The following is a 14977-nucleotide window of genomic DNA, read 5'->3' on the forward strand; positions in this document are numbered from 1 at the left end:
GGAATGCCCTTCCTAGTGATGTGGTAATGGCAGATTCTGTTAATGCCTTTAAGAGGGGCCTGGATGAGTTCTTGATCAATCAGAATATCCAAGGCTATTGTGATACTAATATCTACAGTTAGTACTAGTGGTTGTATATATAGTGTATGTATGTGAGTGTATAGATTGGTAGGTGTGGGTTAAGTGTGCTGGGTTTACTTGGATGGGTTGAACTTGATGGACACTGGTCTTTTTTCAACCCTATGTAACTATGTAACTATGTAACTATGTACAGTAATCTCCATTGATGCTCAGTGCTACACTGTCCATGGTGGTACAGGGGATACATGGAGGTTGGGAAGAAGATGGTGCATTTTGCAGAAAAGAAGATTGTTTTTTAAAGTGGAGGTGATCCACCTCTGGGTAACAGGTCAATTATAATCATGGAAGAGTGCCTAACAAATGTGCAAACCCCAGTAATTTTACCTTTCATTCTCTTTTAAACCATATTGTACAATAGAAAGACCATGGTATTTTAGATTATAAAAGAGCATGAGGTACAGAGCTCCTTTGCAGTCTGCAGCTTCTTATACTTTCTAATGTGGGCATCTGAGTGATATGTAAGTTTGGGGCATGGGAGAGAGAGGGCACCTATGTACTTCTCCACTTCATGAATACAATCCTTTAGGTTCCAGTACAAGTTTATTGTGGAAGCACAGGTCCATTGAGTGCCAATTAATGTGTCACTCCGTAAAGGGACAGAGGTAATAATGGACTTGGGGTGGGTCAAGGGCAGGGCCATTGTATGGACAAGCCAGCAGGTTGACCAAAATGTATTAATGTCTACATTAGAAATTGGGTGGGTGTTAGTGTGAATACCAAATATGTACTGTACAGTAGGGCTGCAAAGTCAATGTACAAATTGCAATTTACCCATAATGCTGTGCACATGGCCTGCACCTGATTTTTGCATCCATAAGCTGACCACCAAAATGGAAAGGGTTAAACTGAAAAGTATTCTAAAAGTAGCCAGCCTAGAGGATAGAAAATGATTCTGTGCTATTACTGGCATTTGGGTGGCTAAGAATGACTAAAGATGGCCATACACACACCGATAATATCGTACGAAACTTTGTTTCGTACGATATTCGGTGCGTGTATGGCAAGTCGGCGAGTCGACCGATATCGCAGGAAGCTGCTGATATCGGTCGACTCGCCGACCGGGCCAGTTAAAAGATTTTGATCGGGCGCCATAGAAGGCGCCTGACCAAAATCTGCCTTCAGCGCTGAACGGTTTGTGGCTGATTGTACGATCTTTCGTGCGACGTGTGTGGCCACCTTAAAAATGACCCAAAGCAACCAATCAGCAGTGGTTAAATATTTGAAAAGCAAACACCTAATTGGTTGCTATGGGTTAGTAGACATGGGCAAACATTGCTCCTTTACTACACCAATAGCAACTGTTTAGATGTTTGCTTTTAAACAAATGGCCACAGGTTGCAATAAACCGCTAGTTCTCCCAAACCCTGATCCAGGTCCATTAAAGACTAATGTGGTATTATAGGTTCCAGTACAAGTTGCAGTAACATTACTCATAGTTTTTAATCAAATTAAAGGTTACTCAATAATGCTCTTATTAGGCAGTGCTTTATTAAATCTATTTTTCATATTTTAAGCTTTGTTGTGTTTGTTATAAAACATAATTATGCATTCCCACAGCCTCATACAAACGCCATGTAGAATAAAATGACTTTTAGCAGTGCATTCAGGGCACACGTCTTAAGGCTAATTCTCATGCATTATTCTAATTAATAATGCACGTTAGTTATTCCGCCACTTGCTAATGGGAACATTAATGCAGATTTACAAAGGCATGTATAAAAATAAATAATCTTAATAGGAACCCAGTTTACAAAAACATGTTTTTTTAATATCCCAGCAATTCATAACAACATATTCTGTATACAGTAGGTAGATTAAGTATCATCTCTAAAGTGATATTGGAAAGGGCTGGTCGTAGTACACAGATGGCAGAATTATTTTATATTTAAAGCAATTTCCCTAATTCCTTGATTTCTCTAGAACAGCAAGTTCTGCCTGTGCAGATACATTTTTTGATCTTTCAATGAATAGAGCGTCCAAACAATCAAAAAACGAAAAAAAGAAAAAATATATATTTTTTTGGGCACAGAAAAAACGAATCGTGAAAAAAATATGAACATTTGTAAATGCCAGGGTCGGAATGGGCCGCTGGGACACTGGGAAAATACCCGGTGGGGCCAAATCCGACCCTATTGCTGCTTCCTATGGCCTCCGATGTCCTCCCCTGACGAGTTTCACATAAGGGGGGGGTTTAGGGCGACAGCAACTTGGGTGGTGCAGCCCTGGTAAATGCCCCCCTTGGGGCAATGACACACGTGGAGACTTGCTTCCCTTTGCAATTTTCCACGATTAAGCCAGCTTACTGTAAAATGTTTTACTCTCAACAATCAACAGTCTAAGGCAGTGATCCCCAACCAGTGGCTCAGGGGCAACATGTTGCTCCCCAACCCCTTGGATGTTGCTCCCAGTGCCCCCAAACCAGGTAGTTATTTTTGGATTTGGGGGCAAGTTTTGGTTGAATAAAAACAAGACTTACTACTAAATAAAGCCCCTGTAAGCTGATAGTGTGCATAGAGGCCCCTAATAGCCAATCTTAGCTCTTATTTGGCTCCTCCATGAACTTTTATGATGCTTGTGTTGCTCCCCAAGTCTTTTTACATTTGACTGTGGGTCAAAAGTAAGAAAGGTTGGGGATCCCTGGTCTAAGGCAAGGCATTTTCTAAAGCTGGCTACAAATCTCCCTGCGTGCCATTGCCCTTAGGCTAATGTCACACTAGGTGGCTACAGAGAAACCACCAATTCTTCCTGATGCCCCACACGTGTGTAGTCATGAATATTGATGGTATCTGCCTGTTCCTGCACACACACTGCCCCTGTGCGCAAACATGGAGCATTTGCTCGTCTGCCTATTGTAAATGAGAATGAGTGTATACTGTATAAGCTGTCTTTTTCCTATGACTATATCATTTGAATGGGATTGGCATGGCAGCTGTAGTTAAGATTGATCGTCAGCGTAACCGTAAATACATCACTACATTTGTTCAATGTGTTCATGTGATCAAACATGAATGACTGCTCATTCAGCTGTTAATTGGCTTGAAAATAAATAAGTCAGAACAATAGGGGAAAGGATTTGCAAGAAGGAATCTCTAATTTGCAGTCACACTTGCTGATTCTCAGATTGCCCTCTTGATAGACTGATAGAAGCAGAGAAAGCTATGAGCGCGTAAAACAATGGTGTAAATTGCCAGCCGAATATTTGTGAAACAATAAAGCAGCTCATGTTTAGCCAATAAAGTCCTGCTTGTTGCTGCAATAAAAAAATGAACAAATGGTACTGGATGTTCATAAATCGCCTCCACAAATAGTCTATATTTATTCTTTCTAAAGATTCTGAGATATTTCTATTTTATAGAGCTCCCACAACTTATTTCTTTCTCTTGTGCTGCATGAGCTACAGAGGTGGCCATACACTAGCAGATTAAAGCTGCGGATTCGAGTAATTTAAACTGATTTGACAGCTTATCTGCCCGTGAATGGGGACCCTCTTACCAATATCTGGTTAAAAATTGGGCAAATGCCATTGGGCAGGTTTGATTTTCCTGTTGGATTGGGGGCCGCATTGGTTTATTGATGCAGTCCTCGCTAGGGTCGCCACCTCTGCCAGCTTTCTTAGCCGCGCAGGGGGTGGGGTGACATCAGGGGGCAGGAGGCCCACAACATAATGGGGAAAGAGGTTGGGTTGTGGTGTCACGGGGTGGGGCTATGACGCAGCGATCAGCCAATTGCACTATCCTGCCCGGTTTTCCTAATTTGACCCGGACAGCCCTTCCGAAAACTGGGCTGTCTGGCTCAAAACCGGACAGGTGGCAACCCTAGTCCTCGCTCAAACGGCTCGTTTGGCAACCTTGCCACGCGGATCTTAACGTGTATGGGCACTTTAACAGCAGGAGAAATTGGTCCTTGCTGATACATATGTTGAGGGAGCATATACAGTATCAGTTATGGACTGCTTTTGAAGCTCTGCCTGTCAGAGACATAGAGGGAGAGAATCTGTTGTGATGCACAAGTGTTGCAGACATGAAGAGTTAAGAGACAAGAGTGAATGCAGCTAACCTGGGCACAAAAGTTTGGGAGGGCATAACCTAAATATTATTCAATTGAATGCCACAGCATGATTGTACTCAACCTTTCCATAGATGTTATTCTTAAGACCATTCTTCATATTCTCCATGGGATTCTGCAAGCTTGGTATGCCTATAGATGGTTGTTATACTTTTGGAAAACTTTAAAGGAGAAAGAAAATTTGAATTCACTGAGGGGCGCTAAGCGTTAAAGCGTTTGCTCACTTTTGAGTTAACTTTTAGTATGACGTAGCAAGTAATATTCTGAGACAATTTCAAATTGGTCTTCATTTTTTATTATTTGTGTTTTTTATTTCACTTTTTGTTCAGCAACTCTATAGTTTGAAATTTCACAAGTTATCTGGTTGCTGGGGTCCAATTTACCTTAACAACCAGGCAGTGGTTTGAATGAGACACTGGTGCATTTATAGGAGGGGATCTGAATAGATAAGTAAGAAGATACAACAGTAACAATAAAATAGTTTTTTGGCCACTGGGGTCAGTGACCCCCATTTGAAAGTTGTAAAGAATTTGAAGAAGAAGGCAAATTATTCCAAAACTATGAAAAATAAATAATGAAAACTAATTGAAAAGTAGCTTAGAATTGGCCAATCTATAACATACTTAAGTAAACTTAAAGGTGAACCGCCCCTTTAAGCAACCCCAAGTGACTATAATTGCTTACTTCATACCCCAGGCCAGTGTTACTGGATGCTGAAAACTGCCTGGGGGAATTTCTGTAGAAGCACCATGGAGCGATCACTTCACACTTTAACTTGCAGGGTGGGACTAGTGTGTGTGAGGCCCACCGGGTCTGCTACCCCAGGGGCCCCCACACCCTCTCTGGGCCCCTGCCAACCTGCCCCACCCCCCGCATGCCTACTTATACTTGGGGCACTGGCCTGGGGTATTAAGTAAGCAATTATAATCACTTGGGGGTGCTTAACATTTGGCACCCCTCCCCCATGATTTCTCCTTTCCTCTTCCTTTAATAGACCTAAGGACCTAGCCACTCATGTGGGCAAGTTATCTAGTTCGCCAGTCAAGTCAAGTTGTGATGGTTTAAAGGAGAAGGAAATCTACAATTTCTTCCCAATAGATTAGCCACAATAGGGCACGCTAAAATGCTATATTTATTCAGTAGAATAAACTCTCTGTGTTTGTTTAAGATAAGAGCTACCATATTGCTTAGTGTGATGTCTCCTGCACCCTTGTGTCTCTGTCTGGGTCGAAGCTCTAGGCTCAGATTACAGCAGGGAGAGGAGGAGGGAGAAGGAAAGGAATTGGCAGAGAGGAGCAAGCTGTGCAGGCTCACGCTCTTGCCTTGGAGTTTTGCGCTGAGAGAAGAAAATCTGATACAGAAGCCCATGTGTACATAATAGAAGCAAAGGAATGCCTTGTTTCTTTTGATATAGGACTAAAAGCAGCATTACTGTGAGTATTTATTGGTGTATTAACATAGACCTTTTTTGATGAAGCATATTTAGTTTTAACCTTTCCTTTCCTTTAAGGAGGGAGCAGCATGACCAATCATCATCAAGCATGCAGGCTAAAAGTTGTGATCGCTTGCCTTTGATTGACTAAATCTGTTTCAGTACATACACAAATGCTTGCACAGCATCTATCCATAAGCTTCATACAATAAATGTTGGGGCAATACCAAATTAAAGAGGCTGTATATGCCCATGTTCAGTCATTAGCTCTCATGAGGAGCGATAGCTGAGTAGTGTAGTATATAGACATGGGCCTCTCCACAGAGAGTTTTTAGATAAGGAATGAAGGCATATTATGGCACAGTGCAAGGAGTAGAAATAGTTTATTTGTGTAAGTAGTGTTATTTTGGTTACAGCCATTAGCTGGCCCTGTTAGTTAAGGCATGCCCCAAGGAGGTTCTAGAACAGGTCTTCCTCAGTGGCACAGGATTTTGCTAATGTGAGAAGAAGAGTGAAAGACTCCAGGGAACCTGAGGTTTGCCAACTCTATACTATTGAGAGGCACTAGTTTGGATAGATACTGATTAGTAGATTCATGGAACTCATGGTAGAGTAAGTAAAGGTCCAGTGTCCTGGCAGTACCTCGCCAGACAGGGACCCAGAGAAAGTGGAGAACTAGATTGAGTAGGGTTTTGTACCTTGATTCAACGCTGATCTCTATGCCCGGAATGTGTATAAGACAGAGCCCCTGGCCTGAAGAGAAAGATAGGAAGGTAGGCAGTGCCCAATGGACTGGAAATCCTGGTTCTGTTTTAATGATGATAACTGTGGGACTTGAACGAAAATTCTTATTGGAGAAGCTATGCCAGAATGTGTGCACCTCCAGCATACTGTAGACTTGTAGCTTGCAACTACAAGTCCCCTCTGTATGTAATGATAGTACCTAGCCTAAAGGGTTAATTTGGCCAGCGACAATGGCTTATAAAATGGTATTCATTTATAATAATGTAATATATTGCAGTTCATTATTTCTACAAATGTCAATACAAATACAGTTTACAATGTGACTGATACAGAAATAATACTTACAGGCGTCTTAGTTCTGTGAGTCCATAAAAGGCCCCAGGTTCAATGGTGCTAATCAAGTTATTCCTCAGATCTCTGAAGACATAATTAGAGAAACAATAATTGATTATGAATGAAATCATTATCTAATGCATGCTTCAAATATAATGTTATTTACCTAAGGAAGATAATTAAATGACCCCAGTGTTGCTGCCTATTATAGAAACCTTGAGTGCTAATAATAAATGTGTACATAGATTTTCTGTTTTGATTTTAGAGTTTCTTCAAACAACTGAAGGACAGCTGTTCTGTTTGCTATCTAGATATTGCTTTTCTCTCCAAAAAAGTGACTACAGGTATAGGATCCCTTATCTGGAAACCCGTTATCCAGAAAGCTCCGAATTACGGAAAGCCTGTCTCCCATAGACTCAATTTTAATCAAATAATTCAGAATTTTAAAACTGATTTCCTTTTTCTCTGTAGTAATAAAACAGTACCTGTACTTGATCCCAACTAAGATATAATTACCCCTTATTGGGGGCAGAACAGCCCTATTGGGTTTATTTCATGGTTAAATGATTCCCTTTTCTCTGTAATAATAAAACAGTACCTGTACTTGATCCCAACTAAGATATAATTACCCCTTATTGGGGCAGAACAGCCCTATTGGGTTTATTTAATGGTTAAATGATTCCCTTTTCTCTGTAATAATAAAACAGTACCTGTACTTGATCCCAACTGAGATATAATTACCCCTTATTGGGGGCAGAACAGCCTTATTGGGTTTATTTAATGGTTAAATGATTCCCTTTTCTCTGTAATAATAAAACAGTACCTGTACTTGATCCCAACTAAGATATAATTACCCCTTATTGGGGGCAGAACAGCCCTATTGGGTTTATTTAATGGTTAAATGATTCCCTTTTCTCTGTAATAATAAAACAGTACCTTGTAATTGATCCCAACTAAGATATAATTAATCCTTATTGGATGCAAAACTTAAGGCATGGAGATCCAAATTACGGAAAGACCCCTTATCCGGAATACCCTTGGTCCCGAACATTCTGGACAACGGGTCCTATACCTGTATAATATTTCCTATACAGTAGAAGTACAAATACAAATAATTTGCAGTCTTACGGTCTTTCAAAACAAATTTAAAAATAGCTTAAAAAAAAGATGAGAAGATGAAATGCTGTAGAGAATTTTGGGGAATCTCTGTGCTTATATGATGCCCATATAAAGGCTTTGGAGCTAAATAAAGACAAACACATAGGGGGGCATGTACTGTTGCTTGAGTTTTTTGGTTTGGGTTTTCTTTTGCCAAAAACTAGATTTTGTTATGCGAACGAAAAAATGCAAAAATACTCCAGCTAAAACCTGCCAAGATCAATGCCAGACGTCTCTTTTAATTTTGTATTTCCCTATCTTGCCAATAAGTAAATTTAGGTCTGGATTGTTTGGAAGTACATATGTAAAAAGGTCTTTAATACCTAAAAATGCTCTCTACGCATTTGCACATAATATATACTTGTCCTGAATTTTGAAAAATTCTTATTACATATAAAAAGTTTCATGTTTCTATTTTGAGGCTTTTTTGGCCAAAACCATGATTATGTATAGTATGTACTGTATGTATGTGGCCAACAAGTGAACTGAGCCCATTTGATAGCTCTGCAGGTTCAGACCGGCAGTTTGTAGACTCTAACAAATGCCAGAGGGGTCAAGCTGTATGAAAACATAGAAAGTCACATTTTATTAGGCTTATGGGGGGGCTGCTTGGATCTCTATGTACTTGCAATGCCAGGGCCTATCATCAGTCTCAGTCATGGACATGGATGTAAGGATCTCAGGACACCTCCAGTCAACAAGTATAATCAAGGCAAAGGAATTTCAAGTTAGTATTGTTGTTGACTGCTATTGTCACTACCCAAACTGGCCCCCTTTATTCTCTTCATATGCCTATAGAATTTTTATCTGCATGAGGATCATACTGGGCACCAGCATGTGGGAGGCAACATACCTAAATCCAAGCTTAACAGAGGGCCAGGATTGTTGGCAAGGTGTATACAAAGCCCTGTTCCACCTGAGAATTTACATAGCATATGCCTTTGAGTCACTTAATAACTGAAAAAAACTTCAGTTTCATGTCATGGTCATGACATTTTACTTATGTGATAGTGAATAAAGTTCCAGGTGATCTGGTCAGTGACCTGTACTAATAGGTATACAGTCATGTGGTGCAATTAAACTTGAAATATGCATTGTGTGGTTTTTATAGATGCACAAATTCCTCATTTAAAAATAAAAACACTCTTGAAATTAGCAATGAATAATTAATTTAGATGTAGTCCAGTGCTGTAAAAGTGAAGAACTAAAGGCGCATTCAGCCATCATGGGGACCCATACCCCCAAGATTAACCAATGGCCCCATAGACTTTACTTATCAAGAGTCATAATTGGCCCATAATGTGGAAATGTTGGATAGCCCTGATCTAGATACTCCTAGAATAAGATATTCCCACAACCAATATCTCTGCTGCAGGAATGTAGTCCATATTCTCTAGAGCCCCAGAGCACCCACTACTCCTATTGGTTAAATAAATACATGCAAAAGCAATCTTGTACTATATTCTACAGGATGGATATGGATATATTATACAGCACATCTTCTGCTGACAAATGCCATTAAATAATTAAACTACTGTTTAAGAGCTGTCTCTAACCAATAAAGGGACAAGGATAATCAAATTACTTGTTTGCATTATTATTATTATTATATTATTATTATAATTTTATAAGATATTGTGCGTACATTTGTTATACATGCATTGTTCTCTCTCTTGCCCCTATTCTCCCATTTCAGTTGTAGGTGATGGGAAAGGGCAATTCATAAATACATTTCAACAGTGCCTGGCCATACACAATAACCCCTTTGTAACAGACCCCATTCTATAGTATTTTAGTTCATTAAATTGAGCCCAGCCATGAGAACTCATAGTCAATGTCCCTAAATGTGGGCAAGTTGTGGCAAATAACTAGGAAGAACACTATTTAAAGAGCTGCTATTAGCAGAAGCCTGCATTGCCAGAGCCAAATTCTTGGCATCTGTAACAATTTAGCCATTCATATCCAATTAAAGCTCTGACTCCATCCAAAATGCTCTTTGCTTAATGTAAAAGAAAGGGATATTGGCAGATAATGTCCCAGCTCAGCTCTTACCATCCCTAAATCAACAATTGAAAGTCAATCAAATAAGCAATAACATTTGCACACAAAGATTACATGCTTATAAGTTTCTCCATGGGACAGGTTTTTCCCTTTAATTGAAATGTATAAAAGCCCCTTGAGGAAATGCTTGAAGGGTTCGTTTGAAAAGAATCCGCTGTAGAAATTTGCTTTGAAGCTGTAAATTTGTTTTGAACTCGGTTTACACGTGCCCTCTTTTTCTACATCTTGATTTAAAAAAAATAATAGATGTATATCCTAGGTAAGTTATAGTTATGCCTTTCAATCATATGGAAATCCACAAGAGGCAAATGCTTAATTATATACAGAAAACCACTTTGTAGAATTAATCATTTAGGAACGCTACTTTGTGTTCTGTTGTAGGGGCTGATAAACAAGCTTTGAATTGCATACGTGGCAATCTCATATAATACGCTCTTTAACATGCTCTAGGTGGTTCCGGGTAATTAGATTAGCAGCAGAGATTGGAAATAAATAAGTAATCAAATACATAAATAAATAGAACCGCTCTCACTTTATTATTTGAGATAACAAATTCTATTAGCTTGAAGGTCAGACTGTTTTGCAGGCATCTTTAAGAAGGCTGTACTTGTTGGCAATGCAAGTTAGATGTCTTGTTGTAAATTATAGATGTGCCAGGAGCAAACAAAACAAAAATGGCATTTGTTATAGGGTTTTGGTTTAATTGACTTTGCATGTAAGAAGTGACGATTTATTTTGTATATTTACACAAAAAAAGATTTATCTGCATAACAGTGAGGGTACCTTGGGCTCGGTCATTTTGTTATAATCATGACCAAGTAAACAAATGTCCTTTGCCATCCCTAAAACTTGAGCTCACATGGAAAAGGACTCAGCCTTTGTGCAAACTGATGCCGTTCATGAGCGGTAGAGGCAACTTGCACTTCTTGATAGAGTCTTGCATTGGGTTGGGTATCCTTACGTTACCTGTAGAAAAGAAGTTAACCTGCAGGTTGTGGTGGAACTTGTGGATGCAGGTCTGTGGGTCTGCAGGTAGCGGGTTGGGTCACAGGTCTTATTACAAGCAAGTTTTACTCATATAAACCTTTTTTCTGTGTTTGTTTTACCCACTTCAACTCTGCAACAGCACTTCCAGTTGTCAGCAAGAAAAGAGGCAGGTAGAAGTCAGGTTGGGTAGTGGGGTAAAAATGTGGCTTGTGTGTCTGGGTTTAAAAAATTAGACCCACACAGGTCTCTAGCAATGGCACTGACTGCTTCATCCATCCCACCTACCATTCTGAACTGCAAGCATGTATGCATATCAACAAGTAGTTCCAGGCAGACAGCATCAATGCACGTTAGAGACATGCACAGGTCTGTTTTTTCAGACCTGCGCCCAACCCATACCCACTTACCCTAAGCCCAACCCATACCCACTTACCCTAAGCCCAACTCATACCCGCTTACCCTAAGCCCAACCCATACCCGCTTACCCTAAGCCCAACCCATACCCACTTACCCTAAGCCCAACCCATACCCGCTTACCCTAAGCCCAACCCATACCCGCTTACCCTAAGCCCAACCCATACCCACTTACCCTAAGCCCAACCCAAACCCACTTACCCTAAGCCCAACCCATACCCACTTACCCTAAGCCCAACCCATACCCGCTTACCCTAAGCCCAACCCATACCCGCTTACCCTAAGCCCAACTCATACCCGCTTACCCTAAGCCCAACCCATACCCACTTATGCTAAGCCCAACCCATACCCACTTACCCTAAGCCCAACCCATACCCGCTTACCCTAAGCCCAACGCATACCCACTTACCCTAAGCCCAACCTGCACCGGCTTACCTGTTTTTTTATTACCATGTAAGCCCAACTGACCCATTCCCACAGTAAGCATCATGTTGACGTCACAGTTAAATCACATGTCAATTGTTTATACATTGCAAACAAAAGATTTTAATTTTTTATCCCCTAAATTGGCCACTGCAATGGGTCGGGTACCGACGGGTACAGGACTCTAATATGTGCTACAGAATTGACCCAAAAGAATCAGACACAGGCGTTATTTAGACACTGTGGTGAAAATATCTAAAAAAATGAAAGTATTAGCATCTCATCATTGTGTCAAAAGACAACTAACCATCACACCCTCAATTAAACTGGAAAAGACAGTCCAGGGTAAAAAAAAAATAATAAACATAGCAAACTGCATTGAACTTGCACACTTGTACACTACTATAAACTTTTATGGACAAATAAAACCCAGAACCATTGTTTACAATGAAATATAACACTACATTAGTTAATTTGGGTTGAAGAAAGGACAATACTGTTCTGCATCCCACAGCCAGCAGGCCTTTGCCACATCTGTTAGAGAATCCTGTAAAACTGTTATATACCTTGTAGGGTCTATCCCCTCAGTACTTGGGTACAGGGTACTTGGGGGGTATTTATTAACAATTTGATTTTGTTTTCTAACTTGTAGGTGACCGTTCAAATCTAATTGCTGCTATGGACAACATCACAGGCGATGTTAATAAATACACCCCTATGTGTATAGTAAATGAGTACCTCACACTGCACTGAATAACAGGGGCAGGCCTGTGTTGAAAGAGCCTAGAAGGTACTTTAGGGTTGCTAGGAGTGCTCAGATATTCTGTAGATGTTCATCTGTTCACCATATGAACAGGCAAGGCAGTCCTCAATTAATTTCTATTTAAAATCCCTTGCCAAAGCTAACTGACAATTCACTAAGCTGAGAACTGACTCATGCTTATAAAGGTACTGGACCTGTTATCCAGAATGCTCAGGACCTGGGGTTTCAGATAAGAGACCTTTCCACAATTTGGATCACCATACTTTCTGTCATGAAAATGACCTAACAACTGTATGCTCAAACACTGGAGCGAAACCGTGTAGCATCCCAGCACTTTATTTTTGTAAAGTCCAATGACATTACACAGCGACAAATTGTAAAATAGCAAAGAGGCAGTTCCAAAGTCCCACAGAAGTATATCCACAGTCTGAAGAAAATAATGGCCTAAGAATCACTGAAGCGGTTGATCCGAAGTGCAGGAATCCTTTCCTCTCTCTCTCCGAAGACTGACTCCCAAGCTCTCTTTGGGGCTCTTTTTATGTCCCTATGGGCCCATCCTCCCAGCAAGCCCCTATTGTTTCTATGCAGGGGTGGGGAGACGTATAGGTACCAGGGTAACTGGATTATCTGCCTATTGTTTCCAATCAGGCCAGGGCAGACGTGTTGGAGCCTTTGGGTATCAGTTCTTAATTTCATCAGAGAGAAATTAAATCAATTCCGCCATTGTTTAAGATAAACCCGTCACACTTTCTACTAAAAAATAATGTAAATATTAAATAAACCCAATAGGACTGTTTTGCCTCCAATAAGGATTAATTATCTCTTTGGATTAAATACAAGGTTTTGTTTAATTATTACAAAGGAAAAGGAAATAATTGTTTTCAAATTAGAATTATTATCTTAAAATGGAATCTATGGGGGATGGCCTTTCCATAATTCAAAGCTTTCTGGATAACAGGATTGTGGATGATGGCTCTTTTGCCAGTAGTATCTTACAAAGACACATATCCTTCCCAGAGTAACACTAATAATGTTTACAGTTGCACATACCCTGTATTGGTCTCCTAGATGTATGGGTATGTCCTTGTTAAGGAAGTGGATTTCTTTTGCGGGGATCTTACCCCATTTATTACGCCAATATAACCACACAAGTCAATGTTTCTGTGGGGCACTCGCTCCCTTCATCAGGGTTATACTGGCATAATAAATCGGGTAAGCTCCCCCATTTATAGCGGTCCTTCTCTGCCATAGCCTTCCCAGGCCAGTACTGTTGTCATTTCAAAGATAGATTTTTCCTACCCAGTTAAAAAAAGGGAAATAATGTGAAGATTACAGCAATTTCTGTTCCGAGAGACTCATTTTTTTTCCCACTTGATATACATAAAAAAAGAGAATTAATTTTACTTCTCTCTATTGTAATTGGATTTTTTTTTCTATTTAATTCCCTAATTTTGTTTACTTTTGGAATAGACAAAGATGTAATTACACTGGGAGAATAAAAACACAGCTAAATTAAGCATGCTTTTTCTGCTCACACCTTGGTATTTGGGCTGATTAAACAAGTGGTTCAAGTGAATCATTTGCATTCTGTAGTCAATACACAGCGCCTTCTTTGGATCCGAGGAGTTAAGTAACGGATGAATATCAAAGAACAGTGATTTCAAAAATCATTAATTGCTAATTAAGGACATTTATCATAAAATAATATGACTCTTTGGGGGAGATTTACCAATCCACGAACGGTCTGAAGGCGTCCGAATGCGCTTTTTCATAATGATCTGTATTTTTGCGACTTTTTCGTCGCCGACACATCTTTTTCATATGTCCCGCAATTTTATCGGCGCCGGCGCAAATTTTTTCGTATATTTTCCGCAACTTTTTAGTCGGCATCGTGAAAAAATCGGATTGGTTTTTCCGCCGTTTACTATCGCTCAATACGAAAAAATTGCGACGGCGACTAAATTGTAGCGCAAAATACGATAAAGTCATGACGGCAACGAAGAAGTCGCAACAAATACGAAGAATCGCGACGGTGAAGAAAAAGTCGCAAAATTTTCGTTTCCAATACGATTTTTTCCCTTTCGGGATTCGGATTCGTGGATTAGTAAATCTGCCCCTTTGTGTAACAAACATTCAGTTAAGTCATAGTCCCAACAATTTACATTATGTTGCTTTTTACATGTTGCTGGTGCAACAAAAGGGTACAACAACAAGTGCTTTAGGTTTAGCTGACATTAGGAATTGAAGTCCTTACCAACTGGGTTTGCATTGTAACTAGGTATTGAAAATATCTAGGAAAATATGTATAGTTAAGTGTTGGCCTAGCTCAGGCGAGATAGGTAATTTTATAGTTGTTGTTTAGCTAGTGTTCTTATACCCTGGTATTGCCTGAAATTTTGTTCAATACAGTTGAATGTTATGTTATTGCTTTGTACAGTCTATAAAAATAATTTAGG

At 39.9% G+C, this 14977-nt stretch overlaps 1 protein-coding gene across 1 annotated transcript in view; it reads right to left on the reverse strand.

Annotated features, from left to right (window-relative positions):
• adgra1 (adhesion G protein-coupled receptor A1) overlaps window positions 1–14977 on the reverse strand; it is a 426613-nt gene that overhangs the window by 363915 nt on the left and 47721 nt on the right. The window contains exon 3 of the mRNA XM_018095935.2: window positions 6728–6799. Within this exon, the coding sequence (XP_017951424.2) occupies window positions 6728–6799 (72 nt within the window). The remainder of the gene's footprint in view (window positions 1–6727; window positions 6800–14977) is intronic.

Source organism: Xenopus tropicalis, chromosome 7 (assembly GCF_000004195.4).
Source record: "Xenopus tropicalis strain Nigerian chromosome 7, UCB_Xtro_10.0, whole genome shotgun sequence".
NCBI lineage: Eukaryota > Metazoa > Chordata > Amphibia > Anura > Pipidae > Xenopus > Xenopus tropicalis.